This window comes from Aythya ferina (assembly GCF_964211825.1).
Source record: "Aythya ferina genome assembly, chromosome: 14".
Lineage (NCBI taxonomy): Eukaryota > Metazoa > Chordata > Aves > Anseriformes > Anatidae > Aythya > Aythya ferina.
In genome coordinates this window covers 19,258,641-19,281,826 of record NC_140312.1, presented here as the reverse complement: position 1 = coordinate 19,281,826, position 23,186 = coordinate 19,258,641, and the positions used below count along the sequence as shown (strand labels likewise).

Here is a 23,186-nt window from a genome sequence, read left to right as displayed (position 1 = left end):
CTTTCAGCCATAGCTGCCTAACTAAGAATGAACTTTTTATTTTAAACACAGTACATTTTGTAACAGGAAATTCAATATACAGTAACCCAGAGCGCTTCAGACAACAGCTGTAGGATATAATCTGATGTCAGAAAGTTAAGAACAGCATATTGGCAGATGTGTGTTCAGTTAACCTTCCACTTTTTGTTTTCCATGGTACCAGGCTATAAAGATCTGATATTTCTCCTTACCTGGTGACCAAAAGCTACACAAAATGGAGAAACTACCAGTGCTATAAGATAAATCACTTGTTAGTGATCATGTTCTTTATAGGGTTCTGTAGGTATTTCTAGAGCTACAACAGCTTAACAACAGGCCCTGTCTCCATGATCTCATAGCCCTTGCAAAGATATAAGAAGACTCATTAGCTTTTTGAGTACATTGAAAAACTCCTAAACACTTTTCACTACCTTCCCTTTAGCTGTGGGTACGGATGCTCAGCTCTTTTCAGGGCTGGGATTCACAATCTACCTGTGCTTGCAAAAGTTATTGAGCTGGAAAAGAGGAGATGAAGCCACAGATGTGGCCGGTATACACAAATATAGAACAAACATAAAGACCTTACTACAGATTTGGGTTCTGATCATCCATTAATAGAAAGGTTACCACTAGAAACAAACTACCTTTCTATGTCATTGTTAAATACTGAATCTAGGAATAAAATAGGGATTTTTGGAACCTACATGTTTCTCCCTAGAAAGTGGGAGATGATTAGTCATGCCATCTCTAACATGGCATGTGATTCACTTTGATTACAAAATAAACCCAAAGACATTTATTTAGTGGCTGAAAGGCAAAGGGTGCTAGATCATTTCATACTGAAATTGTTTTTTTCACCATAACCCTCTGAGTGTATTTTCCTCAGATTATGAAACTTTTTTTTTTTTTTTTTTTTTTTTTTTAAAGGCTTCCAATCCAGATTTCTATGTAGCAAACGCTTTAATTGGGGCGGATATATTCCATTTGTTTAGCTTTCAGACTTGGATTTAGAAGTTTTAACTTGAACTGCATTGCCCTCTAGCGCTGCGCCGGGGCTGGCCCCGGTGATGTCAGCAGCAGAGGCAGCGAGAGCGCAGGCAGCCGGCTCATGCAGAGCTGCCTAAGTGCTGACAAACCCTTCCTGGAGACGCATGTCACAGCAGCTAGACAGGGGCATCCTTCCAGCAGGACCACGGATGCACAAGGGAGAACAGTAAACCTGTCTTTTATTTCAAGGACGTCATGATCAAAGCAGCTACTTCGGAGCTCCAGCCAAGCTTCTGCCTGCTAATTTCTGTTTCAACGAGTTGAGAGGAGAAATTAAGCAAGTTTGAACAGCCTATTATTTCTGACAGGCTTCAGAGGAGTTCACATTGGGCAAGTTTTACGTGCTCAAAGCTGACACCTTGCTGGAGAAATGAGTTCTCAATCCAAAGCTGGCTGGGGCATTGCAGTAACTTCTTGGGTAGAGAGGTAACTTTCCACCAAACCCAACCATCTGTGTGCTGTGCACAGGACCCAACCATACCTTGCTATGGAGGATGATTTTAAAGATGAATACCTACTTTGATGAGAAATCCAATTCATCAATACCTGGATATTTGAAAGTTTCTGCATTAAATAGTGGCAACCTTTCTGCGAACAACTCCAATGAGACAACAAGCAACCTGGATTCACCCACCTTGGATATCAGTAGGGCGATAACTGTGGGGCTCATCCTAGGTGCCTTTATACTCTTTGCTATTATAGGTAATATTTTGGTAATTCTCTCTGTTGCTTGCAATAGACATTTAAGAATCCCTACAAATTATTTCATAATTAACCTTGCAATAGCAGATTTGTTGCTGAGTTTTACTGTCCTTCCATTCTCTGCTACATTGGAAATCCTCGGCTACTGGATTTTGGGGAGGATATTTTGTGATATCTGGGCAGCAGTTGATGTGCTGTGCTGTACAGCTTCTATTTTAAGTCTATGTGCAATTTCCATAGACAGATATATAGGAGTACGTTATTCTCTCCAGTATCCAACTTTGGTAACAAGAAGAAGAGCAATTCTATCTCTCCTAGGTGTCTGGGTCCTTTCCATGGTAATTTCTATTGGGCCTCTTTTGGGCTGGAAAGAACCAGCACCCAAGGACGATAAGGAGTGCCGCATCACTGAAGAACCATTCTACGCTTTGTTCTCTTCCTTGGGGTCCTTTTACATTCCCTTAATTGTCATTCTTGTGATGTACTGCCGGGTCTACATAGTGGCCAAAAGGACTACTAAAAACCTGGAAGCTGGGGTTATGAAAGAGATGTCCAACTCCAAGGAGCTGACTTTACGGATCCATTACAGGAACATTCATGAGGATACATTAAACAGCACGAAATCCAAGGGTCACAATCCCAGGAACTCCTTAGCTTTCAAACTTTTTAAATTCTCTAGAGAAAAGAAGGCAGCCAAGACGCTGGGAATTGTGGTTGGCATGTTTATCTTGTGCTGGCTACCCTTCTTCATTGTTCTGCCGCTAGGTAAGTTGGTATTCACGGGGCTGTGGGGAGGGGGAGGAAGAAGGTTAGTTGTTTACTACAAAAATGTCACAGAAAAAAATAAGATGAATGATAAGTAGATATTTTGAGAACTGCAGTGAACACATGAAAGGGAGGGAAGTGAAAGTAATTTAATTCTGATGTTGGCTTTTTTAAAGAAGCTGAAACCTTGCAAAACGTGCAGCCTGCAGAAAGCCTGCTCATCTGTTAGCCCTCCTCACGAGTGCAGCAGATGACATATCAGGGGACAATACCTTCAAAGTTTATATATTAAATACCCTCTAATTGATCGAATTAGCTTTCATAAATATCTTTACAAGATGCTTTAACAAAAATTCCGGATAGGTTTGCAAAAAGTTTCAGCATTGAAATGTTCTTGTTTTAGTTCACTGTTAGATGGTCCAAGTGTAATTCAGAAAGTCTTCTGGCGTTATTAGGTGTTTTAGGTGAAAATGGGCCTGAGCTAATGATGAGATGCAAAACTCCCCTGAGCTTTGGGAAGCTGAAAGAGCTCTAGTTCTCAGTTCAAACTTTATTGATCAAATTCCAAAAGCAAATTGTGAAGCCCACTGATTCTCACAGAAAGGTTCCCTTTGGTTTCAGTAGGTCTTAGTCGAGGCATTTCAGGAGACTATCACATGCATTGTGGTAACCACTCTGTTCACTTCAGCTTCAAAATATTATTAAAGCATTCAGTGTAGCCTTAACAGTGCTCTGCATTCTCAAGTCCTCGGGAAATTTGCTTGTATTGTCTATAATACAGGCGTCAGCTCTGCAATGGAACATTTCAAGACCTGTTAATACTGAATTACTAGCTCTCAAAAATATCTGTCCAAAATTCACTTCTCTGAGACACAGACAATCTGGCAGACTGAATATGGAAAGAGGTGGGGGAAAAAAGGGAGATGAAGCCCTTATTAATGCTCTGTATTTGTGTTTACTTAGTTACCATACCAAAACATTTCTAATTGAGTGGTAAGTGAATACTTCTAGAGACTTGTAGAAAACTAAACTGAGTTCAACTGCATGGTCCTGATGAAGTGTATTAGAATTACGATTTCAGTAAATATGTAATGTCATCTAGACGAGAATCTCTGTTGCAAGACAAATACTGAAGCTACTCCAGAGCAACTTTATCATCTCTAGCTTAGTGTATCTAAAGCTGAAAAATCTTAGTAACTCAAGATCTGTAAAAAGCTAATGCTGAGAATGTGACAAATTCCAAACAGAAGAAAAACTGTGAGCAAAGTTATCTTTTGCTACTGAAGTTTAAGTCCTTGCACTGCCTCTTAAAGAAAGGTTATGACAGAGAACAAGTTTCCAACTATTGCAAAAATACTCACCTAAATGAATAGAAACATGTTTTCACCACATACGCTAGCAGCACAACCAGTGGCAGCAGCAGGTATATATCGAGTTGGTCATGATTACTCAATAAAGTACATGTAGGTCAACATCTCCTCCTTGATTTTGAATTATTGAGGGAACTCGGGAAAAAAAAAAAAAAGAAGAAAAAAAAAAAAGTCAGCATGAATACAACAGAACCTATCTTTAGCTAGCAGAAGCCAGTACTGTTCCTGATGCTATTCAGCAAACACAGATGCAGACCAGCCCATTAAAAACATTTTGCTCACAGCAGGACAGAACCGACATGAGAAACAAATTTCTTGAAAGAGTCAGTTTCCCCTTAGAGGGAGAAAGTCCTGGGCTTTCCCAGGATGTTTAATGGGTCACTGCTTAATACACCTGAGTGGAGAAGTTATTGCTTGTCACAGTTTGATTTTCTCTCTCATCTCACTTGTGTCCAAGGCTCCAGTGAGGTGATAGGATGCAAGCCACCACTGCAGCAGGCTGCATGCTGGCAGCAGTGCCTGGCAGGCTGAAGGGCTAATGGGCTGCTGTGGGCTCTGACCTGGCACTGCCTGCATGTCTGCAACCCCTAGCACACTCACAACAGAGCTGGGAACTCCTGGTGCCTGTGGTTCAGAAAGAGTTGCTATTGTTAATTAGTATTAGAAGAGTGAAAAAATCATCATCTCAGTACGGCAGTGTAAACTGCTGGCTCTCCTGTTCTCTGTTTAGAAATCATTTCAGGGGGGCAACTCTTTACTGACAGCCTTTTTTCTATGAAAGGGAGGAAATGAAGGTATGCGCAGTATCAAACATAACATCCATGTGAATTTAAATAGCAGGTACCTCCTCTTTGTTTTGCTGACGTGAAATAAGGCTGTTTTTGTTCCTTGTCCCTGATTTCTTTTTCTAAACTCTCCAGAACCTTGTACTTTTTGTGTCTGTGTACCAGTGCAAAGCTCATTAATGGTGTTAGGGATGACTAAAGCATTGCATACTAATGCAGTTGGGGAAAATACCTTTTCCTGACATGCATAATTCAGCTATTCTTAACTGGAGGACTGGGTCGATCAGCGGAGGAGGACTTTTTAAAGAGCTTAATACAGCTGTGTGTTGTATTTTTCATACCAGAAATCTTCTGCTGTGCATCTTGAAGACAAAAACTTAAACAAGAAGCTATTAAGAACCTTTACAAAAAGCCCACAATAGTATAGAATCACTTTCAGTGACAGGCAGAATTCAAAACATATCAATGATTTATGAAACCATAGGCACCCTGGGCTACTCTAATCACAGTCTCCCCACTTGTCAGTGCAGGACTGCAAACTACAATACCTTTTCTGCTTTTGAATCTAGACTAGATATTTACCTTCACTGTACTGGAGGGCTTCTTCCTCAGTCTGTACTTTTCACACCTTATATCTGCAACTTTAATCTAAATCATACCATCATATCCACATCCTTACAACTTGTGCTCCTTGTTTCACTCAGTAATACAATGACTCTGCACAGTGGTGTTAGCAGAGCAGCTCTGGACTTCTGAGGATTTAACCACAAAACATTTGACAAGTCAGTAATCCTCATTTCTTCAGCACCCCAAAACCATGTCTTAATAAATCTGATTATATGTAGCTTTTTTCATGTCAAAAGTGTTCTCAGCTGTTCTGGTTTGCCAGCCAAAATTATACTTCTTCAGTTGTGACACTTTAATATACTCCACAGCTACTCATTTTGATATCCCAGACAAAGGATCACTGCATCAGGTGGCAGATGTATACTGGGAACCGACGTGGTGTTGAAAGCAGGGATATTGCTTGAATAAATATTCCACAAAAAAGGAAAAAAATAATATTAGCACTGACAGTGGTTTTCAAGCAGGAATCAAAAGGCTCTGTGAGGAAAGCTCTGAAAGAAAGTACTGTGTACAGCTACAGGGAGGAATTCGAGCACTGACACTATAATGTGTTGAGCATCATGAAACTATCAGCGCAAAGAATGACCCACAATCTCTTTTTTGTCCAGAGCTGGATGACTGAACCACACTTCCTTTGGTGTTAAGCACCTGATAATGCAGCAAAACTGGTATCAATGAGAATTTAACAGATATCATTTCCAGATAGAAATAGAGCTACGGAATGCCCTTGTTGTGCACATTCATAAATGCTCCATGGCTTTGTAAACTGTCATCTTTGCCACCCAAAATTATTTGTGGTACAGCATAAAAAATAAAATGAAGACATATGTGTCTTCAAGACAACTGCTTGTGCCATAAATTCAGTGACCCAGCTTTGAAGAGTAAATATCCTGCTTCTTCAAAATAAATGTTTCTTTTCTTTCCCCTCATACAAATTTGTGTTTGGTTATCAGAACTGTATTAAATATGCATTGCTGAAAAATTGAAAGAAAAATTAAGGATTTTTATCCAAAGACTAGAGCTCAGCAGATATTCAGTAAAATTTCCTCCTTTAAACAAAGATCCAATTTATGCCAATAACTTTATTAAAAAAATTAATCAGAAATGAAAGATCATATGTTTCCCCCTAGCTACTTGGTGAAAGTTTAGTCCCATTCCTGTTAAATGAGGCATCAGACAGAGCTTGCCAGCTCTCAGCTGTAGACCTCACACAATACACAAATGAAAATACACAAAACCCACCACCTCCACTACTTTCACCAAAGCACATGAACTTCCCCAGCCCATTGCTTAACTCTAGTGGAGATCAGCAGTCTTACTTGCTTCCATGCTCGGAACCTAACTGCCCCTACTCCCAGAAAACCTTTCATCTTATCCACTAAAGTCAGAAATAAAATTGTCATATCTTAACTGGCAGTACGATAAAGTCCCAAGAGCCTCATAATGAAGATACAACTGTTTTGACTATCTTTATATATTAAGTTTTTGAAGCCTCTCTACAGAATAATAAAAAAGAACATAAAAATATTCTGCATGCTACAGGTCAGCCAATACAAAATGATTCTTAAAATAAAATGTTGTTCGAGTACAGTATGTAGATTTATGTTACATCAGGCCAACCTCTGCATCTCTGCACCAAGAATACCAAATTAGGCTGCTCAGTTTCCCATGGGAAACACTTCCAGGCATTAGGTCCACTGCTATCACTGCAAGGCTTCCAGCCTGCTTTGTCTTCCACCTCATTTTTGTCTTGCCTTGTCTTCACTTCACAAAGTAGCTTAACTCTCTAGATTTCTTGTAATGGTCACACAGGACTGGGAAGACTTAATGATACGCATTGCAATCTGACCCTCTGCCCTCTTGTAGGTGCATCTGGTACAACGTCCAATCACACAGGTGACAGCAGGAACCCGTTCCTCCTATTTTCTAGCCAGAAGCCTAAATATGAGCACTTCTTGACCAGTACAGCATGTTTTGCCACAGGGAGAACTAGCTTATTTCAAGGTGATTCATTTTACTACTAAAATAAACTCCCTTAAGCCCTGGTTTGAGCCTTCTGTCCAAAAGTAAATTGCATCCCTGGGATCCCAGTTACCAATTACAGAGCTCTACTTTTTAGAATAAATATGTTTCATCAAAGCAGGTGAAACTCCACAAATTCCAAAGGCTTGGGCACTTCTTATGCAAACTTTCATTTGCAGGTCAGAGGACCAAAGGGCAATCTGAAAGTGTACAGCCTTAGGAAAGTAAATCTGCAAAGCAGTACAGAGAAATGTGAATACAGAAAAATCCACTTGTGATGACTGCTCAATGGCAGGGCATCTTCCTGTCTCAGGTGTGAAAGATGGGATTCTCAAGAACATGACTGCAAGATGACCATAACATAGGAGCATGAACCACACCAGCAGTGGTAATGAAGGAACAAAGTCCTGCTACTACTTCCATCAAACCATGTCTGCCCCTAGAAAAAAAATGTTGTGGCTAAACACCAGGGACTCTTAATGGAGATAGCAGAAAAAGATACTGCAGTTTCCAGGCCCACAAAACAGACCCAGTAGTGTTCTTTATTGAATCAGAAAGTTCCAAGGCAAAAAAAAAAAATTCAGGACAGAGCCACTGGACAGCAAGAGGATATCTCAAAACTATTGAAATCAAAGACAGGAGAGAAGTGAGAATTTGAGAGGGAACACTGCTTTGAGCATCCAGCAAGGCAGTGGACACAAGGTTCTTGTGCTATGGGCTTTTGCAAACACATGCCATTGATCAGGTTAGTAGTCATGATGATGATGAAAGGACTGAGTAAATAAATACATGTGCATACAGTGCTAAAGCATCAAGGCCATACCACAGGATATTAGTTGTATGCTCTTTAGTGCACCTATCTGTGAAATACAGACATGAACAAAAAATTCATCTTTTTTTAGTATCTTCACTAAAGTCCTGCTCCATCATCCACTGCAAGATTTAGAGCTATTTTGATGGGCTTTCATGTGATACCTAGAAACTGAAAAGCAGTAACAATCAGTCTCTAAGTTGTAAAGGAGAAAATATAATGGAAGTTCATACAGCATCTTTGTAGCAGTGTTATTCAATTCCCTGCTAGAGTCCTATTGTTTACCAGTGATGTCCAAGACAGATTGCCTCACCTGTGTCAGAACTGAGAAGGGGAGAAAAAGACACCGAAGCATGCCCAGTAATTGAAGATATTTAAGTATAATAAATGAAATGTCAGCAGACTTAGATTAGCTTTTCTAGACTCCTTTAATCAGCTAATCCTTTGCAAAACAAGCATAAGCTCAGCCCATATTCTTTCTAGTTAGCAAGCTGCTGAAGTCTGTAACTCTTCAGGACAAAATAATAACAATATTCTATTTCTGTCCCTACCTACTGTCAGTTTTAGAGTGCTGAAAAAGATTCTTCCTAAACTTGTTCTTGATTTTACCATACTTTTGTAATGGCAACACAGTTTACAAAAGTATATTCTCTCTGTGGTGTACGCCATCATAGGCATTCTGGACAGAGAAGCGGTAGCTATACCTATTAACAAAGATGTTCAGAGTTTGTGTCAAAACTCTAAGCACTTGATGGATTTTTCTATATCTCATGTATTTTCCAGATCTCACTCGTATCTCTGTATTTTGTTATTGAAGACATACTCAGAATTTTTGTTAACATAACAGCTACAGATAGGGCATGAAAAACCTCAGCTCTGTTGCATTTTTATTTAGTTACGCATCCTAAGGCAATCCACAGACACACCAATGTACTCCAAAGCCACATACAAATTGCTCACCATCATTACCAGTTTGCAGTTAGTGGTTTTAACTATCTTCCCTTTCATTTTCTTTATTGAATTTTATTCTACTGATTTTGGATGCTCTTCCTAGTTCTCAAGATCTTTTTTTCACTGTTATGCTGACTCTGTTCTCCAGAAGGTCTGCAGTCCCATTGGCTCTTATTTTTATAACCATTCTCTCTACTTCATCCTCTGATGTTTGTAAACTGTGGGGTTTCTTTCCTATATCCAGTGGAATGTAAACAAACACTGAATGCTGGAAGGAAAGAAATCAGAAGCTTGAGAAATCCAATTAGCTTTAAAATCTTGGCATGCCAACTTGGCCAAGCATGCGGTAAAAAGGACCACAGAAAGCTTAAATAAAAGACTAACATCCTTTCTGCATTCTGTAAACTTATAATAAGCCTGGTCAGAGGCAGCTTATTAGTTTTATAGAGAGAGTTTTACTAGCTATATAGATGTAGCACTCGAAGCTTCCCCGTTCATTAAGCAGCCATAACTCAGCTGCTACCAACAGGTATGGCTACAGCAGGAATTGCAGCGGGAACTGCAGGGGAGAGGTGGAGGTTCCTGGCCAGGCCATCAGCAGTCATCTACTGCCTAACACCAAGAAAAGGCTCTTTTCAGAGCAATGATGATTTCCAGCATAAAACAAGTTTCTTGCATTTCATTTTTTGCAAAATGTTGTCTTCTTGAGAACAGGCTGAGAGACGGGGTTTGATATCGCTGATGCTTCCTGCTTTTAATGTTTCAGGACTCGCTATCATTTTGCAATGCTTTCAACACTACAGCAATTTTTAAAACACTGGAATTTTCTCCAACGGAGAACATTGAAAAGGTCAGATTTAACTCTGGTTGGAAAGGCTCCATGCTGCAATAAAATGTAATAGTCATCTGGGCTGAATGAAGGAGGATTATGTTTGCCTTCCCGGGATACCTTAACCATTTACATTTGACCAGATTCTATAAGAAAACTTCCAAATACTTATTAGCAAATTCTCTGCCTACTTCTCCTTTGTAGTATACAGACAAGATGGTGGCGTTCTCTCCAGAATACCTCCATTCAGCAGTACAAGTTTTAAATTTTCTACTTGTTATTAATAGGCGCAAGTAGTTTCAAATTTTATGTCTTGTTTTAAAGATTAAGACGATGGTGGAAACCAGTGCAGTGAGGCTCTCTTTCTACATGGTTATTGTTTCACAACATATTTTATTGTAGCTGGTTTGCTATTACTGGAATATCAAGTGACACACAGCACAGCACTGAACTCCAGACCATTCTGTTTCAGTAAAAACAAATGCTGTATTTGTTCCAGTAAACAACAACATCCACTCACCCTAGGCTGTCTCACAGCTAAGCAGAACCAGATTTAAAGTTTTTGAAATATGAATTTTTGTAAGTGGTAGAAAACATATCATGTGACAACCCAAAATTATTCACAGAGATTTCTTATCCTTAAATCTAGGAAATTCATGGTGGTACTTCTCCTCAAACGTCCAACCATTATCTAATCTAATTATCAAATACTTCATTCTGAATACAACTGATAATTCTGGGTAATTTATAGACTTAATTGCTATCAAATACACAACTTATATTAAAAATGGATGTTTAATTAATAGAAAAGCAATTATCACAATAGAAAGTGGTTTGAAAATAGATGAGCTATTGGAGTTAAGAACTGAACAAGACATGAGAGGAGAAGGAATTATTTAAAATGAAAAGAAAGAAACAAATAACTGGGAAGTGAATACACCAAGGTGGGAAAAGAAAAAAAAAACAGAGGTATTAAAGAGAAGGCAGACAGTAAAGGAGAATGTGCTTAATTTTGGATTAATTAACCATCAATAGTGTAAAATGTTGCTCCCACTAGGTACAAATAATAAATACATGGCACTCTTGAAAATCCACACTCACAGAATACCCTCACCTATGAAGATGACTCAGATGAATATAACACAGGATGTAAAACTATTCAGATGTCCCTATCAGATGCAAGCTGGCAGCACGTTGGGCTGTATCAGCAGGAACAGAGCCAGGAGATGGAGGGAGGTGATTGTGCCCTTTTAATTTAACACTCATTAGAGCATGTCTGCAACAGGGCATCCATGCAGAAAGCTGTGTTACAGGGAAGACAATAACCTGAAGCGAGTCCAGTGGAGGTGACCAAGGATGTTGGAGCCTGGAGCACATTCTGTGAGGAGAGGCTGAAGGGACAGGGCTTCTTCAGCCTGGAGCAGGGAGGGCTTCAGGGGACCTAAGGAAGCATCAACTTCTTGATTTTTCGGTCTAAAGTATAAATATATGTATATTCCTTGCATGAAGGATGAAGGAAGGAGATAAAACCACAGCAGAACCCAGGGATATTTCATAGATGACTATCTGGTGTCACAAACAACTGTTGGTCATTTATCCACACTGTTTATTTCCCCTGCGTGGCTGGAAATAGCTCACAGAGCACAATGGCACAGAAAGATCAGAAGTGATTGTGAAAGTTTTGTTTAACTCATAAACATTACCTTATTATATCTTACTTTTAAGGCTTAAACTCCAGCTAATTACTGTAGTACGTGGTCACCTTCCACACAACTGGAGCATGTTTTGTCCCTTTTCCTGGAAGGAACTGGTGGGGTGGGAGTGCTTGGTGAGTTGGTTGCATTGACTGGTCTAATTTTGATGCTAAGCTCTTTCTTTCATAAAGTGGAAGTGGAAACTCAAACATGTCCTGTGTACTACTCTTTCATCAAGAACCTCACCAACTATTACATTAAGGATCCTTAAATAGAAAGTCTTAACTTTCCCACCCTCCTTTCTGTACGAATATAGCAGTACGAATATAGGAGAGAGGCAGCAATGAAGCAGATATTTAGATAGATGAAAAGTAACAGAAAAGGAAAAAATATGAGAGACCAGTGTGTGGGAGTATTTATTTACACGTGTGTATATGTTTCACCTCTGTAGAGGGCAACATCAAAACTTCCTTCAGTGATGAGTTTTTTTAATTAAAAGGATTGGGATTAAGGCAGTCCAGAAGATTTTCCTGCTGCTCACCCTGATAATTTAGGGATTGTTCCAAACTCCACTGAAGCCTTTATGAGCCTTTACAAAGGCTTTCAAGTACTCCCACTGACTCCAGTGGACTCTGAATGTTAATAGCTCAGTGATGTTCTGGCCAGTAACTCTGCAGAATGCATGAATACCACTGACATGCCAAATTGTTTCCCACGACATCCCCTAATCTCATTGAGGGTGCTTTACTTACCTTCAGTGTAATAAAACATTCATTATAAAAAACAGTCAGACCCTAAATGAAATTACCTTTTACTAAATGAAATATTTCTTAATTCCTTTTCATGATATTTGCTGTTGCTCAGTGTGTTTCCAGACCAAATAGCTCTATCAAGTATGGTGAGCACAGCTTGTTAAATTAATGGTCAAAATACAATAAAACCTGATCAAGTTGATTGAGTTTCTAAAATATTTCCTGTTCTGCAATTTTGCTGGATGCAGGCTTTGCAAAAACTTCAGTGGTGTAAAAGGTGCAATCAGAGGTTAGTTTATGGTGCTATGTTTAATTTATCACAGGGTTTCGCTCATCAAAATAAGAGGGTAGAGAATACACATTCCCTTTGAGTGAAGCTGTTAAACATGAAGCATCAGGAAAGAGATTTTGAGCAAGGGAGACACTCTGGCTACTCACCTCACAAATAAATCACCCAGAAGATAATAATAAGCAACATTTTTCAGCCATTTTGAAAAGCAATCTAAATCAGTACAGGGAAATATTTAATCTGTTTATCAGGCTGTGATGGGAAAATAGTTGGAGATTAGGGGAGGAAATATTAGTTTGATATTTAGAGAGAGTATGTGGTAGGCTTAGCTTTATCATTTTATCAAGGTACCAAAATAGCCCCCTGTTGTTTTCTCCTGACAGGTTAATTATGAGGTAAAGCCAGTGTTCAGTTAAATAAAAGGTATTGTTGTTAATTCCAAGAACAAGGTAGGGAAACGGGTAATGTTAAAAATATTCAAGCTCATCAAAATATTTTTCATATCTTTATATGGTGAAAGGCAGTGGTGCTTTGTATAATAGTCACCAAATTAACCCATATTTAGAAGCACATGGCATGTATAGTGACTTCCAACTAAACCACCTTCTGGATAATTCAGAACATCTTTTCTTCTCTCTGTGTAGAGAATTCAGGCTGGGATTCCAACCAGTAAGGAAGGACTGAATACAAAAAACTCAAACTTTCCAAAGCCTTGAAGAAAATAAATGCTCAAATTAATATTGGACTTGGACATTCCATTTTTCTAACAGTTAATCCTCAGCCTAAATAGTGGTTATATTTACCAATGGGATCTAAGACTTCAGTGTCAGTGGGATTCCAGTACTGCAGATGTAAAACTCTGCTGGGTTGCCAAAACTTAAGCCATAAAGTTTTCCTGATGAACAGTTATAGCCTGCAGAGCTAATCAGAGAAAGCAGGACTAGAAGGGATCTGAAGAGGTCATGCAGGGCATCCTCCAACCCAAAGGCTGGATCAGCCATACATAAATCAGGAGATGCGTGTCTGCTCTGTTTTTAAGAGCCTCCAGGGCTGGATTTTTACACCCTTCTAAGGCAGTATGTTCCTGAACTTTCCTGTCTTGGTAGACTGAAAGTGTTTCCCAAGCTGTACTCTTGATTTGCCTTGCTGCAATTTGAATCACTGCGCTCACTATGGACATGGAAAAAAATAATAATTTAATTCCTCTTTGTATATAAGTTTTATGCTGTTAAATACTAATTGTTGAGTCTCTTCTCAGCTCTTTTTATTCACTATGATGTATCTCAAAATTACTATATTTCATAGCATTTGTAGGTTTTACTAGTGGTCCTCTTTGTTAGCCAAGGATTCCTTCATAGGTGGGGCTTTGCTAAGGTCATGTAGCAATTGCATACAACCCCTGTACAGCCAGAGATGGGGATTAACTAGTTTCTGTTGATCTCAGGAAATACTCCTGAATTCTGCTTTTTCTTTGGGTGGTGGCAAAGGTAGCAGGAGTCACCAACACACTGTTTGAATGCACTGTACTGCCCACCGTGTGTTCTAGCAGATAAGAGTTGTGCCAGATCTCATGGTTTCATTCCTGGTAAAACAAAAACTTTCTTCCTGGTGAAAATTATTTAGCACATGACCTTCAGCTGATTGCTTTTACCTTCCTCCAGCTCTTATTTCCCACTGGTAAAATCAGGAGGATGGTATAAAGGCAGGATGATTGACAGATGAAAAGTGCTACTTGACAGCAAGTGAGGTATGCTCCCATATGTGAACTTATTCTCACGTGTATTACAGTGACCTTGCTTATTGCTACAGCCTTCTTGGAATAATTGCCTTCCACCTGGTTTTTGAAAACCTAGGAAGTAAAAGTGCATTATACGGTAGACAAAATTCATAGATAAAATTCTTCTCCCTTCATGGCAGTGTACATATATACACACACACACATATATACAAGGAAGAGTAGAAGAATGATGTAGAATTCTGTCAAGCTTTAATGTAAATAAAAGAAACAAGACATTAACAGATCAGTATATAAAACAGCTTTTTAATCAAATTAATATTCCTTGTTCAGAAAAGCATATTTCTTCCTTGCCTTCTTGTGAAAACAACACAATAGCTTCTGTATAATTTAAACAAGCAGCATTTACATTTTCATGGTTCTGCAAACAGCACAAAGTGGAGAACAAAGTAGTCATTAATGATCGTTAACTCCTTGAATTTTTTTCCCAAATTTCTTAGTTTCAGAACTTTTCTACTATTGTAACTAAATTCTGATGCTTATTTTTAAATTATACCACCACACAACTTTCCTAACTAACATATTTCCAAGTTTTCTTGTTCATGACTCATCTAGGGTCACAATAGCTTTTAAACAATCGATCGGGGCTTAGTAATTTTTCAAGAATCAGGACAGAACACAAGGTGCCTCTGTCACTCAGGGTCGTTATGAGGAAGTTCTCTACACTTCTGTGTTGCTGCCCTTTAATATAAAAGAGCTTTGAAAATGCTTGCTGCAGCTGCTGAAAATAGCCTGCTGTCATTTTTTTTCAAATGACATTTGAAAAACAGATTATTGTAAAAGACAGACATAAGCTCCTTACTTTTTTTTTTACTTTTTTTTAAAAAAAAAAAAAACGGAACACATATTTCTTCCAGCAGTTTACAAAGATTAAGCTTTTTTCAGCACTCAGCTTTTTACATTTTTCCCTACTTGGTCTCTTAGTTTTTACAGTACGTGGTTATATTTGGTTCATGTGTGATACTGATTACACAAGTATAACCCAGTTGTCTGCATTGGTTCCCAGTTTTCCTCGATAGCTTAGCTTATTTTATTTGCCCTTAGGGAATTCCACAAAATTTTTCAGTAAATATTCTTAATAATATTTTATTTTATTGAAAGCTATACAACAGCATTTACTATGTCCATATTTAACCTGCCTAAAAAATACTTAAGTCTGGTAGAGGAATGTCCCATAGATTTTCAATTATTAGAGTATAAGAGAAAGGCAAACCAACTGATCTGGAAAAAGTCACCACTGTCCATTCAAAATTTACACATAAGAAAAAAATGGAAGCTCTTCAGCCACTTCATGAAGTTTACTGGGTTTTAAGAGTTAAAAATCATTTACATTTTAGGGGAGCTCCAGAAAACAATTTAAGAAATTTATCAGGATGAGCTCCATTAAGTTCCTTGGTGTACATAATTATATTTTTTACTTGTTTTGTACAGTCACAAAGCTTTTCTCTAAATCGAAGATAAAACATTAATTTTTTACAAAATGAATCCTGAAAAGGTTTGCAACTGTGCATGTGGGAAATTTTGGAAGATCTTCCTTATGTTGGTTGCAGTTTTTAACTTGGATCAACTTTTTCTAAAGCTTTATAAGAATCTGATATTAATTTATTGGCTTATTTGGTGCAATCACATGAATTGTTTCTGGATCTTTCATCAAATAGTATTTAACACTAACAATACACAGTTTAAGTGCTTGCATCACTTTGATTAACTGACTGGAAATTTATCAGCCATAACTCATAGTTCCTCCAGTATTTCTCATGTTCTACTTAGTACTTTCTGCAGTATCAATCAGCGCAGATATAGGACCTCAAACAAATGGAGAGAAGACGCATGTCAAACCCTGTACATCATTAGCAGTAACAAAGCAAGAAGGGATGTGAATTTAACTTACAAAAGTCTTGCACGTGATATAAAAACCAAGTGTAGGAGTTATGAAAGAAGTACTATACACATTGCAATTTAAAACTTCCATTTTAACCTTAAGGGGTGACATGATGCTTAGCTCCAAGGTCATAGGCAGAGATAGTGTTAAGCAGCAGCATCCCCGTACACAACCGGGGAAAAAAACTATTATTCTGGATCCACAGGATCTGTTACCCAGGTGGGAGGAGGGAAACAGACTCTCCAGAGAGTCAATGCCATTTTAGTACCTTATTTTCTGAGCCAGCTCAGGGACTAGTTGACACACTGAGGACAGCAGATGTGTGAGGAACAACATGTACTTACCTGGCTTCCTTGTGAGCAAAGGAGACTCGGACCCCTATAGTCAGGACCTGGGCAGAACTGCCCTCTGTATGTCACAGTATCCGCAGTGACATGTAAGAGTTATTTACCCAAGTAGCTGGGAAATGCTTTTGCATAGTTTTCAGGCACTAGCCATGGCCTCTACATTGCTATGAGACATGGGAAACATGCCTAGAATCACACTCCTCCCCACTAAGGCATCCTGACAGTCACAACTGACTCAGCTGCTTTCACAGCCCAGGGAATCTGAAACTACTCTAGCGTATGTGTTGCACTTCTCAGAGATATGACACTCGGGTTTGAGCATCATCTTCCACTTGAAAAACCTCTACAAATCAAATTCCACTTCTTGAAAGGAGGCTTCTCCCCTGAACCCCTGCTCTGTGATTACTTTACCAGACACAAAGGTATTTTCCCAGGTGGATAACTACTGAATGTCTGCTCTGCTTTAAAAAAAATCAGACATTCTTTTATAGAGCTCCAATTGCTAAATATAGTTGATCAGTTAAATGCTTTTAATGCTAGAAGTACGTGAAGTGGATTTCCCAGTATGTGTTTTTCATTTGGGCAGCTTCTGTAGGTAAACTATTTGGTCATGAACAAAAGAGGAAATAAAGTAATCTCTTTGTTTGGGTTACATCATTTTTATGATTGGCTGAGATATATGACCTACCACAATTAACTTCTGGTTTCAAGAGGTTTGTACCCCTCTAATAATCTAGTGTGGCAATGTTTATGAGCTTCACAAGAATGTATAAGAATTAGAATCATAGAATCATAGAATATCCTGAGTTGGAAGGGACCCTTAAGGATCATCAAGTCCAACTCTTGACACCGCACAGGTCTACCCAAAACTTCAGACCATGTGCCTAAGTTCACAGTCCAATCTCTTCTTAAATTCAGACAGGCTCGGTGCAGTGACCACTTCCCTGGGGAGCCTGTTCCAGTGTGCAACCACCCTCTCTGTGAAGAACCCCCTCCTGACGTCCAGCCTAAATTTCCCCTGCCTCAGCTTAACCCCGTTCCCGCGGGTCCTGTCACTAGTGTTAATGGAGAAAAGGTCTCCTGCCTCTTGACAACCCCTTACGAGGAAGTTGTAGACTGTGATGAGGTCTCCCCTCAGCCTCCTCTTCTCCAGGCTGAACAGGCCCAGTGACCTCAGCCGTTCCTCGTACGTCTTCCCCTCAAGGCCTTTCACCATCTTCGTAGCCCTCCTCTGGACACTTTCCAACAGTTTCATGTCCTTTTTATACTGTGGTGCCCAGAACTGCACACAGTACTCGAGGTGAGGCCGCACCAGCGCAGAGTAGAGCGGGACAATCACCTCCCTTGACCTACTAGCGATGCCGTGCTTGATGCACCCCAGGATACGATTGGCCCTCCTGGCTGCCAGGGCACATTGCTGGCTCATATTCAACTTGCTGTCTACCACGACCCCCAGATCCCTCTCTTCTAGGCTGCTCTCCAGCGTCTCATCGCCCAGTCTGTACATGCAGCCAGGCTTTCCCCGTCCCAGGTGCAGGACCCGGCACTTGCTCTTATTGAACTTCATGCGGTTGGTGATCGCCCAGCTCTCCAACCTGTCCAGATCCCTCTGTAAGGCCTTTACGCCCTCATTTGAGTCCACAACTCCTCCAAGTTTGGTGTCATCAGCAAACTTGCTCAAAATACCCTCTATTCCTACATCCAGATCGTTTATAAAAATATTGAAAAGTACCGGCCCTAAAATGGAGCCTTGAGGGACCCCACTGGTGACCGCCCGCCAGCCTGACGCAGCCCCATTTACCATAACCCTTTGGGCCCTGCCCGTTAGCCAATTGCTCACCCATCGTATGATGTTTTTATTTAGCTGTATGGTGGACATTTTGTCCAGTAGGATCCTATGGGAAACCGTGTCAAAAGCCTTGCTGAAGTCCAAAAAAATCACATCAGCTGGTTTCCCTTGGTCCACCATACGGGTGATCTTATCATAAAAGGAAATCAGGTTAGTTAGGCAGGACCTACCCTTCACAAACCCATGCTGGCTGGGACCAATGACTGCTTTGTCCCCCAGGTGCGCCTCAATAAGTCCGAGAACCAACTTCTCCATGATTTTACCAGGCACTGACATGAGACTGACAGGCCTGTAATTGCTAGGGTCTTCTTTCTGACCCTTCTTGAAAATTGGCACAACATTTGCCAGCTTCCAGTCTACCGGGACCTCTCCAAATTCCCAGGATCGTTGAAAAATAATTGAAAGAGGTTCCGCGATGACATCCGCCAGCTCTTTCAGCACCCCGGGATGAATCCCATCCGGACCCATGGACTTGTAGGGATCCAGGTGGAGTAGCAAATCCCGCACACGTTCAGGGTCAGTTGGGAGTTTGTCATCCCCACCGTCCCGGCCCTCCAGCTCAGGGCACCCTGGGTCCCGAAGCCCATCATCGGCATTGAAGACAGAGGCAAAGAAGGCGTTAAGCGTCTCTGCTTTGCCTATGTCATCGTCTGTGAGGAGACCTTCCCTATCAAGGAGCGGCCCTATGTATTCTTTAGTTCTCCTTTTTCCATTTACATATCTAAAAAAACCCTTTTTATTTTCTCTCACAGACACAGCCAGCTTCAACTCTAGCTGTGCTTTGGCCACTCGAACTTTCTCCCTACAAACACGAACAGCATCCCTGTATTCTTTCCATGACGCCTGGCCCTCCTTCCAGTAGCGAAACACTCTCTGTTTCCGCCTAATCTCCATTAGAACATTCCTGGTCAGCCACGCCGGCCTCCTGCCCCACCTGCCTGACTTGCGATATTTTGGAATTGCCTGATCTTGTGCTTCTAGGAGGCATCGCTTAAAGAGTGACCAGCACTGGTGGACATCGAGGCCTTCAAGAGCAGTTTCCCAGGGGACCTTACTGACTAGTTTCCTGAGCAGCCTGAAGTCCGCTTTCCCCATATCTAGGGATGAGGTTTTGGTGGCACTTTTCCTTCTGTCACCGTAAATTTTGAACTCAACCACTTCATGGTCGCTATGACCGAGGCAGCCACCAATCACCACATCTCCCACCAGACCCTCTCTGTTTTCTAGCAACAGGTCTAGGAGGGCACCTTTCCTAGTTGGCTCCGTTAGCACCTGTACCAAGAAGTTATCATCTAGGTGCTTCATGAACCTCCTGGACTTGCTCGTGTCAGCCGTGTGGCACTCCCAGTTAACGTCCGGCAAGTTGAAGTCCCCCATAAGGACAAGGGGAGTTAATCTCGAGGCCTCTCTTAGTTCTGTAAAGAATAATTTATCGGCGCTATCGTCCTGGCCAGGCGGTCTGTAATAGACTCCCACAACGACATCCCCTTTATTCGTTCGTCCCTTGATCCTTACCCAGAGGCTCTCAACTTTGCCATCGCCGACCTGAAGTTCCACACAGTCCAGCCCCTGCTTCACATACATCGCCACCCCACCACCTCGCCTACCCTGCCTGTCCCTCCTGAAGAGCCTGTAACCATCTATCTCAACACCCCAGTCACAGGACTCATCCCACCAGGTTTCGCTTATGCCGATGATGTCGTAGTTGCGGGACTGGGCCAGGACTTCTAGCTCATCTATTTTATTCCTCATACTGCGTGCGTTTGTGTAAAAGCATTTCAAGTGCGTCTCCTTACACTCAGCACCTTGTGGATCTGACCAAAGGACCTCACTGGCACACAGCCCCTCTGATTCTAGCGTACCATCCCTTAGGTCTTCACCGGCGTGCCTGGTTTTAGCCCCTTCCCCCTTTGACTCTAGTTTAAAGCCCTATCTATCAGCCCTGCCAACTCCTGACCAAAGATCCTTACCCCTCTCCGAGAGAGGCGCATCCCATCCGGTGCCATCAGGCCCGGTGTAGCGTAGACCTTCCCATGATCAAAGAAACCGAAATTCTGCCGGTCACACTAGTCTCGAAGCCACGAGTTTATGTGAACAGTACGTCTTTCAGCTTCGATCCCCCCTATCGGAAGGACAGAGGCAAACACCACCTGCGCCCCTGATCCTCTAAGTAGTCGCCCCAAATCCCTAAAGTCTCTTTTGATCGCCTTCGGACTTCTCGTTGCTACTTCATCGCTACTAGCCTGAAAGACCAGTAGCGGGTAGTAGTCAGTGGGCCGTACCAGGCGCTTGACTTTCTTGGCAAAGTCTCTCACCCGAGCCCCAGGGACGCAACAGACTTCTCTGCGGGTTGGGTCCGGTCGGCATATCGGTCCCTCTGTCCCTTTCAGAAGGGAGCCCCCCATAACAATAGCCCTTCTTTCTTTTTTGAAGGATGATGTGGCAATGCGACGTGTAGGTCGCATTGTCTTAGGCGTAAGGTACATCTGGGCACATATATTAGTAAGGTACAATTAGTAAGGTACATCTGGGCACATATATTCCCAAAAGCCTGGGAATATTTAGATCTTTTTCTTCAAAAGGTGATAGTTAATAGCTCTTTGCAGAAGGCATGACCCTGTTCTATGTGTGCATCATACAGCAGCTCGAACAATGAACATTTTGTGTCTTTCACCGGTATTTTATTTTAATTCTACACAACTCTTTATTTTAATTCTACATTAAATACATGCTCCTTTATATTTTGGATGGTGGATAAAGCAGTTCCTTGTTAGCTTTTAAAATAATACAAATAGCATGTTATTACTAAAAGACCAAAAATGAAAGCTGCATGCATGAAAGATGTTTAACAAATAGATTCTAACAGTGATCCGATGGGACATTTACCTTTCCTAAAACAGACAAACCATTTATCTCACATATTGTCTCTGCTTGTTTCTTCTGAACAGGCTCTCTGTTTTCAGCTCTGAAGCCCCCTGAAACAATCTTCAAGGTGATTTTTTGGCTTGGCTACTTTAACAGCTGCTTGAATCCAATCATCTACCCTTGCTCAAGCAAAGAGTTCAAGAGGGCTTTCATACAGATCCTAAAATGTCAGTGCCACCGTCGAAAGCAGTTGGGGTGGTGGGCCTACAGCTACAGAAACTGGAATCGGTGCTCCTTTGAACACCCTAGGAAGGACTCTCTGGAAGACAGTGGGAGTTTCTTAAGTGGCAGTCAAAGGACATTATCTTCAGCATCTCCCAGCCCTGGCTACCTGAGCAAAATTACTCACCCACATATGGAAATGTGCACATTCCAGGAATGGAAAAACTCCAGCTCATTCCTGAGCCCCTTACAAGAAAGCAGCAGGCAAAAGGATCCATACCAGTTCTTCACCTTCAATCCCTTACCAGAGCACAACGGACACATTGCTGCTAGCAGCCAAGCTTCCAGCCTCGGGGTCCCTGAGGCTATCTGTGACACACTGAATGGTAAAACTGACTGCAAAGCAAACAGGATGCTGGACTGATCAGATTCTGAACCGTCTTCGCAGTCTCAGGTCTCTTCATATGCTACCTGTTTGACATTTAGCCCTGGTGAAGAAAGAGACCTTTGCACAATTCCCCAGCATGTTATTAGAAGGAAGCCAGCAAGGAACAGGGAGATTAATGTCACAAGAGTGGCAAAGTCTAGGGGCTAACCGTATTCCCAGTTAATTGCCAAAGAGGCTACTGAAGCAAGCACAGAATGCATGGAAGGAGCTGGATAAACCCAGGGAAGTGCACAGGCAATTATTTAGCTATTGTGGAAGTGCTGTAGAACAGCCAAACACACATGTATATATAAAAAAAAGTATAAATACGAGATTGGGCAGGGGAAATGTGTATGAAAGTGTGTGTATACACGTGTGCTAGCTGCATGTTTGGATGCCTGAGAGTGGAAGTGAGCAACGCAGCTGTGTAGTGTTGTTTGTACCTCTCCAGGATACTAGTTGCCACTGATTTTGCCTGTAAAAATCTTGCTGTTGTACTTCACTGTACATTTGCACTTTAGAAATGGAAGACAATGTCTTAATTAAAGATTAATTTCGCAACAATTTAAGCACTTGCACATATCACTATAGAACTGGAATTTGGCCAAGTTCCCTCACCACAATGCTAAATCCAAAATAAAACACTCGTGGCAGTTAAATTTACCATTGTAACTCCTAGGATGTTCTTGAATCTCTCTAGAGTTGCTTCCCTGCCATTCCCTTCTATCAACAGTTGTGAACTCCTCTATCCTTCACCGCGTTCTTTTTTGTAAGTTTGAAGATACCACCAATGATAAGAGCTCAGAATCTACATGTCAGCACATCAGTAACTGTCCTGAAAAACGTACAGGCTACCAGAAGATCTGATTTCTAAAAGCAACACTTGTAAATCCTTCCCTCATAAACAGTGTGGTGAACTCAGCACAAAAGAGCACTGACCACTGGAGGCCCAAAACCCGGCTTTAAAACAAATGTGCTGAGCCCTTGGTTCTTTCAGCACAGTTGGAAAACAGCACTGCTCTCTTAGAGGATTTTAATTTGCCACTTAGGTAAGAAAAGAAGGTATAGAAACAATGCAGTATTATAAGAGTTTCACTGCCATTAATAGTTTTGTGCTCAATAATACAATACTGTAAC

At 41.0% G+C, this 23,186-nt stretch overlaps 1 protein-coding gene across 1 annotated transcript; it reads left to right on the top strand.

Annotated features, from left to right (window-relative positions):
• Nucleotides 1–1,113: 1,113 nt before the first annotated feature.
• ADRA1B (adrenoceptor alpha 1B) lies at nt 1,114–22,613 on the top strand. The gene is made up of 2 exons (XM_084535778.1): nt 1,114–2,532; nt 21,484–22,613. Exons 1-2 carry the CDS (start codon nt 1,560–1,562, stop codon nt 22,044–22,046), a joined length of 1,536 nt encoding a protein of 511 aa, XP_084391904.1. The 5' UTR covers nt 1,114–1,559; the 3' UTR covers nt 22,047–22,613.
• The last annotated feature ends 573 nt before the right edge of the window (nt 22,614–23,186 follow it).

What these genes read in the sequence shown, in the direction of transcription:
- ADRA1B (XM_084535778.1), top strand. Translation starts at nt 1,560, where the DNA reads ATGATTTTAAAGATGAATACCTACTTTGATGAGAAATCCAATTCATCA. An exon ending in CTTCATTGTTCTGCCGCTAG is followed by an intron (nt 2,533 to 21,483) that starts GTAAGTTGGTAT and finishes TCTTCTGAACAG; the next exon opens with GCTCTCTGTTTTCAGCTCTG.